A 20,912-nucleotide genomic window follows, 5' to 3' on the forward strand; every position below is an offset into this window, starting at 1 on the left:
AAAAAAAAAAAAAAAAACCAGTTGTGGAACATGCCTGTAGTCCCAGCTACTCAGGAGGCTGAGGCAAGAGGGTTGCTTAAGCCTAGGATATTGAGGCTGCAGTGAGCTATGATCAAACCACTGCACTCCAGCCTAGGCAAAAGACACTGTCTCAGAAAAGCATTATTTATGCAAAAAATGTTTTATGCAAAATCTTGCAAAATAAGTAGAGAGAGAAAAAAACCACTGACCTCACCATCATCCCCTATAGCCTGTTAGTATAGCTGCTTGTAGTCTTTTTTCTGAACAATATATTTTCAAAGAAAAAACAGCCAAAACAAAACAAGCCAGACCCAAACAGAGCAAAAACATGGCTTTCATCCCAGCATGCATGGCTAGAAGAGGTATCTCCAGACCCTCTCAACCTCATGTGGTTTGAAGGCAAAGCTACCTCTGCCTTTCCCACAAGTATGCCCCTGAGTAGTTTTCTCAGGTTCTCAGGACAGGCTCTTAACTGGCAGAGGAAGACTCTAAGAGGCAGCCCATAGCAGCTCCTGTGAGCCCACCTTCCACCTCGGGCTGCCTGCCAGGCCCTTGAGGGCACTCTATTAGCATAGAGAGGCAACCTCAAAGCCTTTATTCAGGAACCTGGCTCAGGTTACCAGCCACTGGGTATTGAGAGAACTTTAAAACCATGAAGTGGAGAATTTGGGAAATCAAGTTAAAGGTGTGTGCACGTGCACACTCGAATGTGTGTGCTGAAAGCCACCTGACCTGCCCTCCTGCTTAACTCTTGACAGGCTGGTGCAGAGGCCAAAAGACATGGCCTGCCAAGCCGCTGCTGCCTTAGTGGAGCCCCTGAAACTGAAACTCTGAACAGCCCTTCACAGCACCCATGGGACAAGTGCATGTGCTTTTTCCTTTTTCTCCTTTTCCCCCTGAGGTTAAAGATATTTTTTACCATAAAAGAAAAATGTACAGGGTGCATAAAACAAAAAAGAGAAGAGGAAACACTGGAATAGTACAGAAGATGCTAAAGATGAAAAAATACAGGTGTCACCTTTGTAGATGTGAATACCTCGTTTCTACTATCCTACTGTTAGTGACCTCTTAATTTCCCTCTAGAAATTTTCTGTGCATAGGCGAGCATGCGTAGCCTACACATACATATGCACAGACAGGCCTTTAGGAAACCTGTCAGTGGGATCATGCTGGACATGTGTTCCCTGCAGCTTGCTTTTTTCTGTTAATATATGTCTCGGACATTTTTTTGTAACAGCACATGTAGAGAGCTGCCTCTCGTATGGTGGCTGCATGATGTGTCATCGAATGGGTGTACTTTGGCTTATCTGCCCAGTCTTCTATTGATGGACATTCAGAGTCTTTCCATTTTGGATAATGCAGTCAGTGCTGTTAGGAGAATCCTTATTCATGTAACCCTTAAGATATATCCTAATGGTGGGGCTGCTGGAGTGAAAAATATGGGAATGTATAATAGATGGTGCACATCACCCTCCAGAAAGTCCATGTCAGTGTGTGCCCTTATGAATGGCAGAAAGCAAATGTTCTTCAAAGCCTTACCACTTATGGGCAGCATCAAATCTGTGATAGGGAGAGCCTGGATTTTTCAAAATTTATTTAAAGCTGTTTTCTTCTTAGGGTACTGCGTTCAACAGATCCTGATCGCTTCCAGGTAATGTTCTGCTACTTTGAGGATAAAGCTATTCAGAAAGACAAATCTGGTAAGCTCATTATTACGGTGCTTTCATGATGAATTGAGCTTTAATAGGATAAAAAGGAGTACTACTACTTTTCTGTCTACATGTAGAAAACGTTTTATGAAGTTACATACTACATTAGAAAGATGAGTATAAAACATATAGCCTTCAAATGTACACCTTAATGGTTCTGCCACTGGTGCAAGGGCCCCGAAAAGAAGGATGGTCATTCTAGCCCACTGTCTATGCTCAAGTGTGCTCCAGCACTCATCTAGAGGGACCAGGGCTTCTCGGATGGTCACTGATGGACCTGCAGCATCTTGCTGTTGCCAGAGAGCAGTCATGGTTTTTTAACATCAGGAGCAGGGAACACAGTAGCTTGTGCCTGTAGTCCCAAGTTACTCGGGAGGCTGAGTGGGAGGATCATTTGAGCCCAGGAGTTCAAGATTAGAGTGAGCTATGATCATGCCACTGCATTCCAGATGCAACTTGTCATCAGACCCTGAGTGCACAGAGGGCCTCAGCTGTTAACAGCCCTAGCCCAGAAAACCAACTCCTAGGAAGACAGAGAAATGGTGGAAACTAGGAAGGCATAAAAATGTTACAATTACCAAAACCCCATGAAGACAAAGCTAAGATAAGAATAAAAAAGAGAGATGGAAACTGGGAAGAGTACAAGGAGACCGTCTGGATTGATGGAAGTGTCCTCTAGATTGCTTGGATAGTGGTCGCATGAGTGTATACAGTTGTTAAGTCATGGAATTGAACACATAAGAGCTGTGGATTTTATTATATGCAAATTATATCTCAAATTTTTAAAATTACAAAAGGCTAATATTAAGTAGTTTTATAAAAATGTATTTAGCCAATAAAAAGATATTAAAATAGAGACAACAAAGGAAAAAGTTAAATGCTGCATAGAAGCACTTTTTGGCCAGTTTTAGTGTAAGGGCACTAAGAAGTCTGATTTATAAGGTGTTTAAAATCAAAAATTTAAAAGATACTGAAATGTTAGACCTGAGTTTTAATTAAATGCTTAGAATAATTTGATTATTTTTGTAATTATGGTGAAATCATGTTTCAGTGTGCAAGAGAATTGGGGAGAATCCACAAATTTTGATTAACTGTATGAATAAATTCTTTGAGGCATGCTTATTGATAAATTCTTGAGATTGACAAATTTAGTATTAATGAAAGTGCAACTAGCAGTGTGTAGTCCTTTCCACACCGGAAGCCGTTGTTAGGTTGGTGAATCTATCAACTTGTTCTTCCCTATGGAGAAATTATTTCTGATAACTACTTGTACCATTTTTTCTTTTGTTGAAAAATCAGGCTGGGCACAGTGGCTCACGGCTATAATCCCAGCCCTTTGGGAGGCCGAGGTGGGTGGATCACCTGAGGTCAGGAGTTCAAGACCAGCCTGGCCAACATAATGAAACCCCGTCTCTACTAAAAATAAAAAAATTGGCAGGTCGTGGTGGCTCACACCTGTAATCCCAGCACTTCGGGAGGCCGAGGCGGGCAGATCACAAGGTCAGGAGATCCAGAACGTCCTGGCTAACATGGTGAAACCCCCTCTCTACTAAAAATACAAAAAATTAGCTGGGCGTAGTGGCGGGCACCTGTAGTCCCAGCTACTCAGGAGGCTGAGGTAGGAGAATGGCGTGAACCTGGGAGGCAGAGCTTGCAGTGAGCCAAGAACGTACCACTGCACTCCAGCCTGGGCGACAAAGCGAGACTCTGTCTCAGAAAAAAAAAAAAAGAAAGCAGCCTCTCACTACTCTTGAGCATCTGTCCAGGTCACACTGACAACTTTTCAGATTGCTGAGGTCCCGCTTACCCTCATAAAAAATAGCTATGAAAGGCCTCTTTATGTCTCAGGCTCCATGCTGGGCATGAGGTGCAAAGCTGATAGCACCTGCCTTGTCTCTCTGCCTGGAGGCAGAGGGCAGACCTGGCATGTAGTCATGCAAATTAAAAACACTGGATAGAGAAACAGCATGATGGAGTGTGAACTGGCATTTTATTACAGTTCTTCATCTGCACTATGATGATCACTGTGTTCTGTTGCTTTTTCTTTTCGTTTCTTTCTTTTTTTTTTTTTTTTTTTTAGACAGTGTCTTGCTCTGTCTCCCAGCCTAGAGTGCAGTGGCACGATTGCTCTGTCTCCCAGCCTAGAGTGCAGTGGCACAATCTCAGCTCACTGCAACCTCCACCTCCCAGGCTCAAGTGATTCTTGTGCCCCAGCCTCCCAAGTAGCTGGAATTACAGGTGTGCACCACCACACCCAGCTAATTTTTGTGTTTTTACTAGAGACGGGGTTTCACCTTGTTGGCCAGGCTGGTCTCGAACTGCTGGCCTCTGATTCACCCACTTCAGCCTCCCAAAGTGCTGGGATTACAGGCGTGAGTCACTGTGCCTGGCCCATTCTGTTGCCTTTTACAGCCTACTTGGCACCTCTGTAACAGTGAGCATATCCAGTGCTCAGATCTTGGTTTCTAATTGGTATTCTCCAATAAAAGGAACCAGGGCTCCATGGAGAAATGGTTGATTCTAGGGAGCCTGTACAGAATGAGCCTGGGGCACCCTGTTGCACCAGAAAGTAAGGATACACCAAGAAAGAGGAAAAGAGAAGACATGGGGCCTGTCCAGATGACACAGGAGCCAAGCCTGAAAGAACTCCCAGTGGCCAAAGCTGGAATGATTTGAACAGAATAAATAGTATTGGATTATAACCCAACAAATAAAAATCCACAGTTCTGTAATGATTAGACTATTGAATAAATTAAAAATGGGGAAAAAGGCTGAACCTTCCTTACAGAATTCCAATTACTATTAATAAAAATAGAAGGGGCTGGGCACGGTGGCTCATGCCTGTAATCCTAGCATTTTGGGAAGCCAAGGCAGGAGGAGCGCTTGAGCCCAAGAATTCAAGACCAGCCTAGGCAACAAAGTGATACCCTGTCCCTAAAAAATAAATTTTGTTTTGTTTTGTTTTGAGACGGAGTCTCGCTCTGTCACCCAGGCTGGAGTGCAGTGGCACAATCTCGGCTCACTGCAACCTCTGCCTCTCAGGGTCAGGCGCTTCTCCTGCCTCAGCCTCCCAAGTAGGGATTACAGTGGCGCGCTACCATGCCTGGCTAATTTTTGTATTTTTAGTAGAGATGGGGTTTCACCATGTTGACCAGGCTGGTCTCCAACTCCTGACCTCGTGATTCACCCGCCTTGGCCTCTCAGAGTGCTGGGATTACGGGCGTAAGCCACCGTGCCTGGCCAACATTTTTTAAAAAGTAGAAAGAATGAGGAAAATAGAAAATTCTTGTGACAATCATAGTAACTACTGCAGGCAGAATTCACTCATGGATGCCAAAGTGAATGGGCAAAAGCTTAAAGAGAAACATGATCTCTGCATAACTTCAAAGTGTCTTCCCCAAAATATCAATTGCTATGGTGACTGTAATTCTCATCCACAAATTTCTTTCAGGAGGTAGCACTTAATTCCTTGGCTCTGAGTGTGGGCTGTCCTTAGTAACTTGCTTCTAAAGAATGGAGAAAGGGGACCGGGCATGGTGGCTCACACCTGTAATCCTAGCACCTTGGGAGGCTGAGGCAGAAGGATTGCTTGACCCAGGAGTTCGAGACTAGCCTGGGCTACATAGTGAGACCCCCCCAGTCTCTACAAAAATTTAAAAATTAGCTGGGCATGGTGTTGTAGATCTATAATCCCAGCCACCAAGGAGGCTGAGGTGGGAGGATCCCTTGAGCCTGGGAGTTCAAGGTTGTAGCTGAGCTATTATCTCACCATTGCACTCCAGCCTGAGCAACAAAGTGAGACTCTGTCTCAAAAAAAATAGAAAAAGGGAAAAATGGTAACTCAAACCAAGTGGTCAAGGTTAGCTTCACCAGTAATAAGAGATACTGTTACCACATACCCCTTACGTGATGCAGAAAGAGCACATCCGGGCTAGGTGTGGTGGCTCACGCCTGTAATCTCAGCACTTTGAGAGGCCAAGGCGGGCGGATCACGAGGTCAGAAGATAAAGACCATCTTGGCCAACATGGTGAAACTCTGTCTCTACTAAAAATACAAAAAATTAGCCAGGCATGGTGACAGGCCCCTGTAGTCCCAGCTACTCGGGAGACTGAGGCAGGAGAATGGTATGAACCCAGGAGGTGGAGCTTGCAGTGAGCCAAAATCGTGCCACCACACTCCAGCCTGGGCAAAACAGTGAGACTCGATCTCAAAAAAAAAGAGCACAGCCACTCTATGGAGTTCTCCCCCAAATCCTGTAATCCTAGTCTAATGGTGGGCAAGCATCAGACAAACCTAAATAAGGGGACATTCAACAAAATAACTGTTCTTTAAAGTGTCAAAGTTACAAAAGACATTGACAGACTGAGGAGTCACCACATATTGGAGGGGAGTAGGAGACACAGAGATGAAATGCCATCTGGTGTTCTGGGTTGGATGCTGAAACAGAAGAGGGGCATGTGTGGGAGGCCTGGAAAATCCAGACGAAGTCTGAAGTTTAGGTAATAGGATTATATCAATATCTGACTCAGTTTTGACACATCAGTCTGGTTACTGCAGATGTTAAAATCCAGGGAAGCTGGGTGAAGGGTATATGGGACCTCTGTGCTGTCTTCGCCACTCTGTAAGTCTGAAATCATTTCAAAAGAAAATGATTGAAAGTTGCTAGTGTTCTCTCTCTGTTGCTGCACCTTATCCATGGAAATCTTCTTGTTTCAGGGATGATGCAGTGTGTGATTGCAGTTGCAGACAAAGTATTCGATGCCTTCCTGAACATGATGGCAGATAAAGTAAGCCTCTCCTGCAGGAATGCGTCTGTCTGCTGGAGGCACCTGGGGCACTGCTATACCTGTTTCTTTTGCATCTCTAGGCCAAGACCAAGGAGAACGAGGAGGAGCTGGAGCGGCACGCTCAGTTCCTGTTGGTGAACTTTAACCACATTCACAAGAGGATAAGGAGGGTGGCAGACAAGTATCTGTCTGGTCTGGTGGATAAGTAAGCTCATTTTCCTGCTAATGTTTTGTGTGTATGTTTATATACTTCTGTGATTTCAAATGCCGGGAAAAATCATCCTTGTATTATTAGCCTAGGAAAAAATGGAGTCAGAATGAAAACTCTTAAGGCGACGCAGCCTCCCTCCAATGTCAGTGAGTTTGCTGCAGTGTCTGAATTTTGGTCCAGAAACTTCTGTTCATTCTGAGCTATTAATGTTACTTACAGCGCGTTTGCTGGGTGCCACATCACTGTGTCTCTCAATCCCACCCATCCTGGCAAGACCTGGTGCACCATCTTCTAGCCCAGGGCCCAGCCTGAGGTCCCCTGGTAGAATCAGTATCTTTGGGCTTCTCAGGAACAAAAGCCCACACAGACCCTTTTCTGCTATACACTCTTTGTGCTGGGAGCCAAAACAGACCCTTTTGGGACATGTCTCCACACTGATGAGAACTCTCAGAGGTGGGCTGGGCCAGCTTCTCCAAGGTGAGAAGGCCAGAGGCAGCAAAACACCCACACGGAGGCTGCCTGCGGCTCCGCAGAGGTGTCCAGCGGTTCTGGAGCCTGTTGCAGATGCTGTGTGCCTGGTCCAGGCAGCGGCACCATCAAGGGTAGTCAGGAGCCAGCCAGGGGTCACGAGAATGAGTCCAGCACACACGTGGTGTGTGTCTGAGCTGCGCCTCCTGAGCAGTGGGCCACTGGTGGGTCACAGCTGTGCAGAGACACCTCTCCTTCAGCCCTGGGGCCATCAGAGCCCATGGCCTGTCTTACCCCAGGGTGTCAGGTAGATATGCTGTTTTCTCCATTATGTGAGAAATAATGGAGAACCCTGGTCAGAAACTAAGAGGATTGCTTTGGGAAGTGAGGGGTGTCCTGGCCAGTGCATAACCAAGGCAGTTGGTGTCAGGTTTATAGCAGGTCACTTGGGACATGTCTGGCCTTAAGAAGTGGGTCTGGCAGGGGCCTGGGGAGCCTTTCTGACCAGGCACTGCTCACCTTGCTGCAGTGAGCCTGAGGAGGCAAGGCATCCTGCTGCAAAGGCCTCCCGACCTCCCACTTCAGCTGGCCTGCAGCAGGTATGGGCTCTGACTGGCAGCTGAGGGAGTTCCTAGAAGCAGACCTTCCTTGGAGGTTTGGCTCTTGGTCCTGAGAGCGGGCTCTTGGTGCAGGTTTCCCCACTTGCTCTGGAGCGGGACTGTGCTGAAGACCATGCTGGACATCCTGCAGACCCTGTCACTGTCCCTGAGCGCTGTGAGTGTCCCCAGGAAACCTAGGGCCCAAACACTACCAGCACTACCACCACCCCGCCGGCCCTGTCCGCCCTGTGTTGTGGCTTGCTTCTCTGACAATAAGCCTGAACCTAATTAATGCTCCAGGTGTCGAGTTGGGGGTGAGGGGGCCCAAATCCACCTGGTGTTTTGCAGTAAGTTGCATCAAGTATGGAGGCCTGTCACAGACAGACAGTTGGTGGGAAGGGGTGGCCCATGTGCTTGCTAGTGGCAACTTGGGGAAGGCAGTTTGCAAGACGGAGTCTCGCTGTACTTGCAGGATATTCACAAGGACCAGCCTTACTATGACATCCCCGACGCCCCCTACCGGATCACAGTTCCTGACACATACGAAGCCCGTGAGGTAGGCCTGACACGATCCCCTGTGTTAAGGGCCATCTTTACCACAGTTCCCTGAATATGTCCACAAGGTGGTCATCCTGCCTGAGCTCACCCAGTCCCCAGCAATTTGAGGTGTGGGTGGTACTGGCCCCATCCCCCAGTGAGGAGACCAAGCCATTGCCAGGCCCCATCGTGTGCAAGGGGAGCTGGCTGCCCCCAGGTTGCTCTGTCTTCCAAGTCCAGCTCTCCCACCTCAACCACGTTGACTCAGCTGTGTTCTCGGTTTAGCTGCCAAAGAGGTCTTCAGCTACCAGCCAGTTTATAGCCTCAAGTCTGCATCACACAAGCATGATTTTCAGGTGGACTTCACTTCTGAGGTGCACTGACATTTTATTATTGTGGTAATAGGGGAACATGCCTTTGACTTGTGCTATCCCATGGGGAAACTGGCAGAATAAATCACTCCAAAAGAGGAGGATGTACTGGGTCTCTCCTCTCCCCAACTTGGTCTCAGAGCCCTCACTGTGGCAAGACTGAAACTCAGCTCACAGCTCCTTCAGCCTGGGCTGAGTCATATCCTACCTCTGGACCTCCCTTCCAGACCAGCTGTCAGTGGCAAGTTTCCCACAGAGTGGTGTGGCACAGAAGAGAATTTTGCCACCCAGAGCCTGCCCTTCCGTCCAGTCCCAGACCCAGGACACAAGTTGCACAGTGGCTCTGTGACGTGTTACTCATGTAGATTCTGCCACAAACCTTGTGCCGTAATTATAGACCACAGTGTGTGTGGGCTTCCTGGCCCCAGGTGCCCTGAGGTTCAAACTTAGTGACTGTGCTAGTCTCTTGGGTTGCTGTAGCAAAAGACAATGGACTGGGCAGCTTTAAAGGACAGACATTTATTGTCTTACAGTTCTGAGGGCCGAAGTGTAAAATCAGCGTGTCAGCAGAACTGGTTTCTGCGGAGACCTCTCCTTAGCTTGTGAATGGCAGCCTTCTCCCTATGTCCTTATGTGTTCTTCCCTCTGTGCACACCCTTCTCGCTGCTCCAGTATTTCTGTGGATCCAGATTTCACCTCCACACGTGTAAGGAAGGATACTGTCCAGATTGGATCCTATTGGATCAGGACCTACCCTATTGGCCTTTTAATTGAATCACCTCTTTAAAGCCCTGTCTCCAAATGAGTTCTGCTCTGAGGTACTGGTACCAGTTAAGGCACAGCATAGGGATTTGGGGAGACACAGTTCAGCCCATGACAGTCACTACAGCAGCTCAGATGAAACGACTTTGGGTTGTTGAGAAGCAACTTCACCCTCTTCCAGAGCATTGTGAAGGACTTCGCTGCACGCTGTGGGATGATCCTGCAGGAGGCCATGAAGTGGGCACCTACCGTCACCAAGTCCCACCTGCAGGTACTTTCTTGAAACCATCAAACTGCAATCTCCATAAGCTCCTTCAAGCTCCCCAAAAAGCTTTTCAGAGACATGGATAACTCAAAATCCAAATAACAGTAGTGTGAATGGAGACCGAAAACATCAGTCTAGGGCTTGAGAATAATAGATGCCTCAGAGGCTGCTCTGTGTTAGGAGCGCCTGTGGGGTGAGTGCTGGCCAGGGCACAAGGCGGGCATCTGAAGGCTCATACCAGGTGAGGTGGCAGGGCAGGACTGTGGCAAGACTTGGGAGCTGCTCACAAGAGAGCACGGGCTTGTGTGGTGGATGTGGGAGGCTGCCAGATGGCAGCATCTCTAAGGGCCAAGTGCATTGCTGGCACCTATGCCCAAAGGCAGGGAGGCCTGACCAAGGCTGCTGGAGCAGAGGCAGAGTTTGGTACTTGTGTCCCAGTAAAGCTCCACATAAGCTGCATATGGAGGTGCATGGGAGTCTTTCAGACAAAAACACTGGCTTGGAAACTCAGATGACCACGAGGTAAACCATGTAATGCCACAGGGTGTGAGAGGAAATAATTGCCTTAAAAGGGATCAAAGATGAGAAAAATACCTCTAGAAGGAATCTGTGTTAGCAGAGAGTGGTTGTGCTGAGAGGTGCTGCTCATGAGGTTGACCTTGGCAGCACTTTAAAGATGAAATGAGTTCAAAAGTGTTTCTGGTTGTGAAATCCAGGAAGGATAGAGCAGCCAGCTCCAAGAGCCCTGGGAGCTGTGTGGAAGCGCAGTGGCAAGAAATGATTTCCCTTTGTTCATTTACAGCAAAAGGGCCTCAGGTTGCAAGGCTGTCTGTCATCTGAAAAGGGGAGGCCCCCTCTGACGCCTAGAAAGTTTAAGCGGACAAAAAAAGCAGCTGATAGAGGTTTTTTACTGTCTCAGGCAGGTCTGGCCTAAGAAGGAAATGGAAAATGAAAAGGCTTGAAGCGGTCTTGATTTTTCCACCAGGTGTCCCCTTGGTGTGCCCCTGGCCTGCCCTTTCACATCCCTTGCAGTGCGCTTACTCCCCACCCTCCATGCCCAGCCTCAGCCTTCCCCAAATCTGCCCTCTCCTCCACCCACCAGAGTAGTCTGCTTTTAATAGGATAGCTGATCAGTGTGCTTCCCTTTTAAACTTGATCATTAGTCACTCTTCATCACCATGGTGTCCAAGGATGGGTTTCTGGGGCTCCAGGAGTCCCCCAAAACCATTGAGACAATTCTGCATGTACATGCTCCTGTACATTCTTCTTAAGGGAATTAGTTGGTTCACACCTATAAACACCTTTGCGTGGTCTTGGAGGCCTTTCCCGCCTGGCCTGCATCTGGCCCAGGCTTGCCCCTACCCTCGAGACCCTTGTCCTTGGTACTCCTGCAGTGCTGAGCCCCCTGTGGTCCCTAGAGCAGGAGGCCTCCCTCACACCATTGGGCTCTGCCAGGTATCCCATTGCCCAGCACCCTTCTCCCACTGGGTGGCCAGGTGGACACAGGTGTTGTTCTTCGTTCCTGCTGTCCAGCTCACCCAGGCCGGGCTGCCAGGATACTGCAGTAGGAGAACCGAGGCTGTACACCACGCTACCTGTCTGTTGACTACAAGGCCAAGGCTTTGTGGCTTATTTGCCTTATTTACCACAGCAGATGCTCAGCAAGGATGTGCTGAAAGAATAAATGGCCTTGCCTAGTTGATGGTGCAACACCTCAGTGACTGCATGACTGCCGCTTGGGAAATTGGCCTCGTCCTCCGTCAGATGAACAATAGCTGATCAGAGAGGGGCTTTGACTTACTGACAGTCCCACATTTAGTTAGGGAGGGGCAGACCCAGGACAGAAACCCAGTGTTTGGTCCATTAGCCCACACCTTAATTTATATAGTTTTGTTTTCCCCTTTAAATGAAATAGCAAGGCCAGGCATAGTGGCTCATGCTGGTAATCCTGACGTTTTGGGATGCTTAGACGGGAGGATCGCTTGAGCCCAAGAATTCAAGACCAACCTGAGCAATATAGTGAGACATCATCTCTACAAAAAATTACAAAATTAGCCAAGCTTGTTGGTGTGTCCCAGCTACTTGGGAAGCTGAGGTGGGAGGATAGCTTGAGCCTAAGAGGTCGAGGCTACCATGAGCCATGATCATGCCACCACACTCCAGCCTGGGTGACAGAGCGAGAAGACACTGCCTCTAAAAAATAACTGAAACCTCGTGTGTTTTTCCTATTTCAGGAATATCTGAACAAACATCAGAACTGGGTGTCGGGACTGTCCCAGCACACAGGACTGGCCATGGCCACTGAGAGCATCCTTCACTTTGCTGGCTACAACAAGCAGAACACAACTCTCGGGGTATGTGCAAGCCTTCTGGAGAGCGGTGACCCTTAGACCATAGGAGCCACAGTGCAGGGGAAGGCCTAGAGCTCAGCTGTCGCTTTTCATGACATGCACCGAGTACATGCAGGGTGCTGTGGATGTCTGTTGACAATGGTAGTCGTGCAAGCCTCACCCTAGCCCAAAGAAGAGGTGGCCATTGAAATGAGTGTTTCCTTATTATGCTTTTTTTTTTTTAATTTATGGGTTTATGGGGATCAGTGCTTGATATGTCAGTGATCAGTTTTTGATTTGAATGTCCCCATCAAATGGAATGGGGATGGAAACAGAGCTCTGCTGGACACCGGCAGTGCAATGCCACAGTTGCGCTTATCTGGAGCATGTGCTGGACTCCTGAACGGTTCTGTTTTCTGCAGGTGCTGAACTGCACATGAATGCCTTCAGCTTCTTGTTCTGCTAGAGATTAATCTAGAGGACAAAGGGTTCACACAGCAATACTTTCTGAGTTAAATAGGATTAAAGCAGGCAGTTCCACCTGGCCATGTGACTGGGGCTGGTCACAGAGATTCTGTTGGTTAATCTGAATCTAGAGCCTGGCCTTGTGTTCTTCCCAGCTCTCTCCGAATGGAGTGTGGGATGGGATATGTGGAGGTGCAGAGGCTGAGCACCCAGGAGGAAGGGTGACAGGCCTCCCCTAGGATACCAGCAGGAGAGAGGGGCCTGAGTGCCCTCTGGCCTTTCTGGGGCCTGAGGCTGTGCCAGAGAAGGCTGGTGTCTTCTCGCCTCATTTTGCTATCAGGACACTTCCCTCGAGGTCACTGCACTATCTCTAAAGACACCAGCCTAGCAAACATAGTTGAGCTGGGTCCAGCCTGCACCTGCAGGGTCACCCGCCCCAGGCCTCCTACTCTGATGGGGCACCAGGTATCAGTGCGCTGACCTGGGTGTCTCTGCCACTGGGTGGCCACAGAGGCCAGAGGTGGAACTCATTGACTGTAAGTGTTTATGACAGTCATAAGCTTTTTCCTTTTTGGGGGTGGTAGGGGCAAAGCTTTATTACATAAAATAGAATATGTGTTCCCATTTGTAAGCCTCTTCTAGACTCTAACCAGCTGATTTGTGAAAAATCTGTTTTGCCTAAAGGATTTTGTTGTTTTTCCCCAGAAAATTCGATATGTTAGGTTTTCTCTAACTTATTTTTTTTAATTTTTAAACATTAATTCTGGGGCCGGGCACGGTGGCTCACGCCTGTAATCCCAAGGCAGGCGGATCACGAGGTCAGGAGATCGAGACCAGTCTGGCCAACACAGTGCAACCTCATCTCTACTAAAAATATAAAAAATTAGCTGGGCGTGGTGGCGGGCACCTGTAGTCCCAGCTGGGCAGGAGAATAGTGTGAATTTATTTTATTTTATTTTATTTTATTTTTCCAAGACAGAGTCTCGCTCTGTCGCCCAGGCTGGAGTGCAGGTGGCACCATCTCAGCTCACTGCAACCTCCACCTCCCTGGTTCAAGCGATTCTCCTGCCTCAGCCTCCTGAGTAGCTGGGACTACAGGTGTGCACCACCATGTCTAGCTAATTTTTGTGTTTTTAGTAGAGATGGGATCTCACCATGTTGGCCAGGCTGGTCTTGAACTTCTGACCTCGAGTGATCCGCCTGCCTCAGCCTCCCAAAGTGCTGGGATTACAGGCATCAACCACTGTGCCTGGGCCCCTACTGGCTATTTTGAAATGTACAAATGATGACTGTTAACTGGAATCACCCTACTGCTCTGTCAGGTTTTCCCTTTCTGTTGCTAAACAGGAAAGGGTTGTGCTCGAAATCCTAGGGTACCCTGCCCCTGGAAAGCACAGGGAGAGGGCAGCTTCCACCACCCCTGACTGACATCGCCCCTCACACAGCATTCAGAGGGGAAGAGTGATCTCTGGAGGGCAGTTTCAGAAGTATGACTTCAGGCCGGTAGGACCAAAGAACCGAGTCAGCACTCCTCTGCAGGGCAGGGCACTCCTGCAGCAGCTCTTGGCAATCACCTGCTGTTCTCTTGCCTGGTTCATTGGGCAGTGAGGAGCGATGGTGGAAGGGAGGGAGCTGGCCTGCACTGCTCACCAGGTGCTGTTTGCCATGCCAGGATGTTGTGTGTGTCATTATGTTGAACCTCTAACAACATTGTGAGAGGGCCACTCTTATGCCCACTTTACAGATGAGCACATTGAGGCTCAGAGACATTGACTTCCCAGGGTCTCACAGCTGATCAGTATCAGAGCCAAGCTCTAACTCAGTCCTGCTTGGTGCCAAAGACCACATTGTTTCCAGAAAATGTAAAGCAGTTTTACATGATCTATTTTTTTTTTAAATAAACCAGTTTAATAATGTCATGAGAAAAATCATGTATTTTTGTCCTTGTTTGCATTTTGATGTTCCCCAACATCTATATTTTCTTCTCCTGGTCCTCTTTCTCCACACCACGTCCCTTCAAAAAAAAATCCCTCTAAACTCAAAACAGTTGAGAAGCTCACTTTCCCCATTAGTACTAATGCTAAAGGGAAATGCAAAAGGAGGTCCTTTTCAATGCACGCTGTACTCTGCAGTGACCATGGATGAACAGGAACTGAAAGGTGTGGGTTAGGAAGCTGGGTCACTGAGGCCCTGGGGCTGGGAGGCTGAGGCTGAAGCAGAGAGAGTGGCTGGAGGGGTGGAGGGGGTGGGTGGTAGTTTTCAAATATTTTTCTCCCATTCTGTGGGTTGCCTTTGTATTCAAGGTGTACCCTGTTCTGTCTCTTCCCATTAGACTGAGGAGCAGCCAGCAGATGTTTAAGAGCCTGCTGGCCTTGGCTCTCCCCTTCAGCCCTTTACAGTCTGTAAGTGACATTTGTAAGCTGCCCACACAACTCTCAAGGAGACGGCTGTGAATGCTTTCATGGCGTTTCCATTGCAGGTGACAGTTACTCTCACAGTCTAGTGATTCTTTCTCTTGCAAAGGCCTACCAGTAGCAGAAACTGCCTTTCAGAGACATTTCTTCTGTAAAATTTTTTTTAAATTTCTTATGGAACATATCAAAGTGCTAGGTATTCTAAAATATTTTGCTTTATTAACTTGCCAGCAGTGAAGATTTTTATTAATAGTAACCCCCAGATCCAAATGTGACTTCTTAATTGGGTTTAGGCTTAGCCATGGTAAACATGAGAAAAGGATAATGTTACCATAGTCTAAAATAATTGTTATTTGTCTGTAGGCAACTCAGCTAACTGAGCGCCCGGCCTGTGTGAAGAAAGACTACTCCAACTTCATGGCGTCCCTGAATTTGCGTAACCGCTACGCAGGCGAGGTACTTCTCTTCTCTTGTCCTTGCATCCTAGGTCCTTTAAAGTGTCCTCTTGTTTTGATGCTGTTGACTGCTTTCTAGTGGAAAATGAACAGAGGGTCTGGGTGATGTGGAATTCACACATTTTAGGAGGATTAAAGGGTACATTTTACATTTTAGGAGGATCATTTGCAGGGTCCAGCCCCACAGGGTCAGTGGGTTTTTCTCCCCATGTGTGGAGACAAGAAATTGTAGAAATAAAGACACAAGACAAAGAAATAAAAGAAAAGGCAGCTGGGCCCAGGGGACCACTACCACCAAGACGCGGAGACCGGTAGTGGCCCGAATGCCAGGCTGCGCTGTTATTTATTGGATACAAGACAAAGGGGCACGGTAAGGAGTGTGTGCCATCTCCAGTGATAGGTAAGGTCACGTGGGTCACATGTCCATTGGACAGGAGGCCCTTCCCTGCCTGGCAACCAAGGCAGAGAGAGAGAGGGAGAAAGAAAGAGACAGCTTACGCCATTATTTCTGCATATCTGAGACTTTTAGTACTTTCACTAATTTTGCTACTGCTATCTAGAAGGCAGAGCCAGGTGTACGGGATGGAACATGAAGGCAGACTAGGAGCGTGACCGCTGAAGCACAGCATCACAGGGAAACGGTTAGACCTCCAGATGACTGTGGGTGGGCCTGACTGATGTTAGGCCTTCCACAAGAGGTGGAGGAGTAGAGTCTTCTCTAAACTCCCCCGGGGAAAGGGGGACTCCCTTTCCCGGTCTGCTGAGTAGCAGGTGTTTTTCTAGGCACTGATGCTACCGCTAGACCACCGTCCGCTTGGCAACAGGCGTCTTCCCAGGCGCTGGCGTTACCCCTAGACCAAGGAGCCCTCTGGTGGTCCTGTCCGGGCATAACAGAAGGCTCACACTCTTGTCTTCTGGTCACTTCTCACTGTGTCCCTTCAGCTCCTATCACTGTATGGCCTGGTTTCTCCTAGGATACAATTGTAGAGCGAGGATTATTATAATATTGGAATAAAAAGTAATTGCTACAAAGTAATGATTAATGATATTCATATATAATCATATCTATGATCTATATTTAGTATAACTATTCTTATTTTACATATTTTATTATACTGGAACAGCTCGTGCCCTTGGTCTCTTGCCTCGGCACCTGGGTGGCTTGCCACCTACAATCCTTGTCACATTCCAGAGTGTTTATGACAGTTACTTATTTTTTCCACAAGAGGGTAACTCTGTGTACACTCTGGCTACACTGAATGAAGCTTTTTAATTTTTCTGGCTTTTTTTTAAAGCAGTAACAAACATTTACGTGCCATAGGCTCTTGGGTACTTGGTGAGATGTATGTGTTATTATTCCAGTTTTATAAATAAACGAAGGTTCCCAAGATTAAGTAACTTGCCAGAGTCACACAAGTGGAGTGTGGTCTGGAACCACATCTTCCAACTCCACATCATGGGCTTTCACCCACCATGCCACAGTTTATTCCAGCGTGACCAGTGGCATCACATCTCTGGTCCTCCGTTTCCTGCTCCATAAACTCAGAAGCTAGTCTACACCATTTCTTTTTCGTTTGTTTGTTTGTTTTTGTTTTTGTTTTTGAGATGGAGTCTCGCACTGTCGCCCAGGCTGGAGTGCAGTGATGTGATCTCAGCTCACTGCAAGCTCCGCCTCCCGGGTTCATGTCATTCTCCTGCCTCAGCCTCCCAAGTAGCTGGGACTACAGGCACCCACCACCATGCCTGGCTACATTTTTGTATATTTAGTGGAGATGGGGTTTCAATGTGTTAGCCAGGCTAGTCTCAATCTCCTGACCTCGTGATCTGCCCGCCTCAGCCTCCCAAACTGCTGGGATTGCAGGCATGAGCCACAGCACCTGGCGTAGTCTATACCATTTCTAAGCTCCCTGGCAACTCCATCAGTGGCCTGGTCTATCAGTGGCCTGGTCTGAGTGGCGGTTCCCTCCCTCTGAGCACTCTGTCACTTGTATGTTCTTTTCTCTGGGAAAAAAAGTTATATTTGACTTTAAAAATAGGTAGGTTAGCCAAGCACAGTGCCTCACGCCAGTAATCCTAGCACTTTGGGAAGCCGAGACAGGAGGATCACCTATGCCCAGGAGTTCGAGGATGCAGTGAACTATGATCGTACCACTGTACTCCAGCCTGGGCAACAGAGCAAGACTCTGTCTCAAAGAAAAAATTATTAATAATAGTAAGAAGGGCTGGGCATGGCTGTTCATGCCTGTAATCCCAGCAATTTGGGAGGCCAAGGCGGGCGGATTACTTGAGGTCAGGAGTTCGAGACCAGCCTGGCCAACATGGTGAAACCGTGTCTCTCTAAAATACAAAAATTAGCCAGACATGATGGTGCGTGCCTGTAATCCAGCTGCTTGGGAGGCTGAGATGAGAGGATCACTTGAACCCAGGAGGCGGAGGTTGCAATGAGTCGAGACCATGCCACTGCACTCTAGCCTGGGCATCAGAGCGAGGCTCCCTCTCTCAAAAAATAATAATATTAACAAGGAGGCTGATCTTGTTGTTTGAGTCATCATTAATGAGTCTGAGGAAATGTATTTATCCAGTTCACATTCATGCAGTCCCACCGTGGGTCAGACCCCGGGCTCACTGCTGGGTACAAAGATGAGGGACGAGGTTCCCACCCCCGGGCAACATCTGCAGTGGTGGCACCGCCAACTTGCATTTCTAGAGGAGCTATTCTTTCAGAAGAAAGCTGTGATCAGTAGTAGCATCATTGAAATGAGCCTGTCTCTCTGCATTCATGAGCTCTACTTTGGGGCAGTGAGGCACCCACCATTGCCACCACCAGTGTGATCTGGTGGCTTCCAGGACCTCACCCACACTGCCTGGCTTATATGCTTAGTTGCTGATGAGAATGTTTTTGCAGGTGTATGGAATGATTCGGTTCTCAGGCACCACAGGCCAGATGTCTGACCTGAACAAAATGATGGTCCAGGATCTACATTCAGCGTTAGACCGCAGTCATCCTCAGCACTACACGCAGGCCATGTTCAAGCTGACCGCAATGCTCATTAGCAGCAAAGGTAACTCATGGAAGCACCATGGAATTCTGGGCTCATTTCTTTTTTTTTTTCTTTTGAGATGGAGTCTCACTCTGTCGCCCAGGCTGGAGTGCAGTGGCCGGATCTCAGCTCACTGCAAACTCCGCCTCCCGGGTTTACGCCATTCTCCTGCCTCAGCCTCCCGAGTAGCTGGGACTACAGGTGCCCACCACCTCTCGGCTTTTTTTTTTGTATTTTTTTTTTAGTAGAGACGGGGTTTCACCGTGTTAGCCAGGATGGTCTCGATCTCCTGACCTCGTGATCCGCCTGTCTCGGCCTCCCAAAGTGCTGGGATTACAGGCTTGAGCCACCATGCCTGGCCTCTGGGCTCATTTCTAAATGAATGCTGGCCTTCATGACCCATAGTCAGCTGGAGTCCTGGCAGGAGAAAGAGCAGGAGCTCCCTCAGTAGAGGAGTTATCTCTCATGAGTGGAAAGTCAATAAAAGGCCATCGTTGGCCCCAGCTGGTCAACTCTTGTTGGCCTATGGAAGCTGTTTTGGGGTTCAGCCATTGTTGGAGGCCTCTGACTGAGGTGTGTTCGGTTCCAGATTGTGACCCGCAGCTCCTTCATCATCTGTGCTGGGGTCCCCTCCGGATGTTCAACGAGCATGGCATGGAGACAGCCCTGGCCTGCTGGGAATGGCTGCTGGCTGGCAAGGATGGAGTAGAAGTGCCGGTAGGACCCTGAGGATGGGATGGGATAAGAGACGGGAAGAGCCTTCCCTGGTGCCGCCACCACCAAGCATGGAGACACTGGGCAAGCCCCTCACCTTCTCAAGCCTCAGTCTCCTTATAGATTCTATTATTATATGTGACAGTCACAGAAAATAGAACATATGTTAACAGCATCCCATTGGTGCCTAGAAGCCGTTATCTCCCAAAACGGTAGGGGGAGCCATTTCCCTACTGAAATTGGAAGATCCAGCTTCTTGAACACCTGTTAACTTTGAATCTGATTGGGAGCAGTTGTGTTTGTCCACAGGAACGTTTTTCTTGACCTAATCGGGATCAGCCCCTTTTCCCTGCATCTGTATTTCTGGAGTTGCTACTGTGGGGGGGCCCACAAGGAAGTTTATACTGACCTTTCAGCTGATTAGATAAATGCTTAAGAACAATTTTATTTTTCAGAGATCCTATTAACTGTCAGGGTAACAGGGAATTTACATGTTTTCTTTCTGTGTTTCTTAGGATCAGTTGAAATGAGTGGTCAGAAAGGGGGATTTTTATTTTCTTGTTTCCTCAGGAAAGTTGGACTATTTCCAAAAACGGAATTAAAATTTTCCAGGCTGGTGGTGGTGGCAGTGATGATAATACCTCACATTTGCCTGATATTTTATAACCTCGTAGGGTTTGTGTCCATCACATCATTCAGCGTTCTTAGGAAACATTTTGGTCCAGTGGGCACCTGGGGGAGGTTATCTAGTCAGGGGGACACCTGTGAAGTCAGGGGGGTGCTGGGTTCTCAGCCTGATCAGCCTGCTCCCATCAAAGATGTGTAGAATGGCCTGTGGAAGTCACACTTCAGCCTGTAGGGCTCTGACTCCTGGGCAGGGCTCCTCACCTGCGTGGTGGGCATCATAACAAGAACACCTGCATCCTAGTGAGCTGTCGGTAAATGACAGCTGGAGCAGCCACAGCAGTTATAGTTCTTGCCAGGGAGAGGATTCTGCAGAGACAGCTGTATACCATTGCCACTGTAGACACCCACTGCCATTATGACACCCAATTTCTCCCTCCAATTCCCTGTGTCCTGTTTTCGTATTTTACTGCCATATGCATTAGACCTTACAATGTTGTTTTTGTTCAAAAAAAGTCAAAAGTCTTTCAAAGAAATTAAGAAGAGGTTTTGTTACAGCTTTATAAATTTATCCAAATGTTTTTCATCACTCACACTTTTCCAGTCTTCCTGTGATCTCCTCTGCACGAGTAATTTTCTTTAACATTTCCGGTAATGCAGGTCTCTGGAAATAAATTCTCTCATCTTAGTTCAACTTCATTTTTGATGCATGTGGATTATTTTTTCTAGGCCCAGAATTCTAGGTTGATAGTTTTTTATTTTATTGTTTTTAGCATTTCAGATATACCTTCTATTGTCTTGCATTGTTTCTGGAGAGAAGTCAACAGTCTTTTTGTTTCTCAGTACAGCCAGCCCTCCTTATCTGTGGGTTCCACATCTTGGAACCAGTTCCCCTGAGGATACCAAGGGATGACTGTATATGTTATTGTTTTCCTTTTGGCTACTTGTTGGATGTTTCTCTTTATCTTTCATTTTTAGTAGTTTGACTATGTGTGAATTTCATTGTATTTATCCTGTTGGAATTCATTGAGCTTCTTAATTTTAGGGATTTAGGATTTTCATCAAACTTGGAAGTCTTTAGATCAATATTTATTTGTCATTTCTTTTTCTTTTCTTTTTTTTTTTTTTTTTTTTTTTT

General features: G+C 47.6%; 1 protein-coding gene across 1 annotated transcript in view; it reads left to right on the top strand.

Moving 5' to 3' along the window:
• Positions 1-20,912, top strand: part of PI4KA (phosphatidylinositol 4-kinase, catalytic, alpha) — a 167,360-nt gene that overhangs the window by 105,792 nt on the left and 40,656 nt on the right. The window contains exons 23-32 of the mRNA XM_011947312.1: positions 1,639-1,721; positions 6,448-6,518; positions 6,599-6,723; positions 7,890-7,971; positions 8,269-8,352; positions 9,648-9,737; positions 11,966-12,085; positions 15,304-15,396; positions 18,301-18,457; positions 19,026-19,153. Of these exons, the coding sequence (XP_011802702.1) occupies positions 1,639-1,721; positions 6,448-6,518; positions 6,599-6,723; positions 7,890-7,971; positions 8,269-8,352; positions 9,648-9,737; positions 11,966-12,085; positions 15,304-15,396; positions 18,301-18,457; positions 19,026-19,153 (1,033 nt within the window). The remainder of the gene's footprint in view (positions 1-1,638; positions 1,722-6,447; positions 6,519-6,598; positions 6,724-7,889; positions 7,972-8,268; positions 8,353-9,647; positions 9,738-11,965; positions 12,086-15,303; positions 15,397-18,300; positions 18,458-19,025; positions 19,154-20,912) is intronic.

Source organism: Colobus angolensis, unplaced genomic scaffold (genome assembly GCF_000951035.1).
Source record: "Colobus angolensis palliatus isolate OR3802 unplaced genomic scaffold, Cang.pa_1.0 Scaffold260, whole genome shotgun sequence".
Classification (NCBI taxonomy): Eukaryota; Metazoa; Chordata; class Mammalia; order Primates; family Cercopithecidae; genus Colobus; species Colobus angolensis.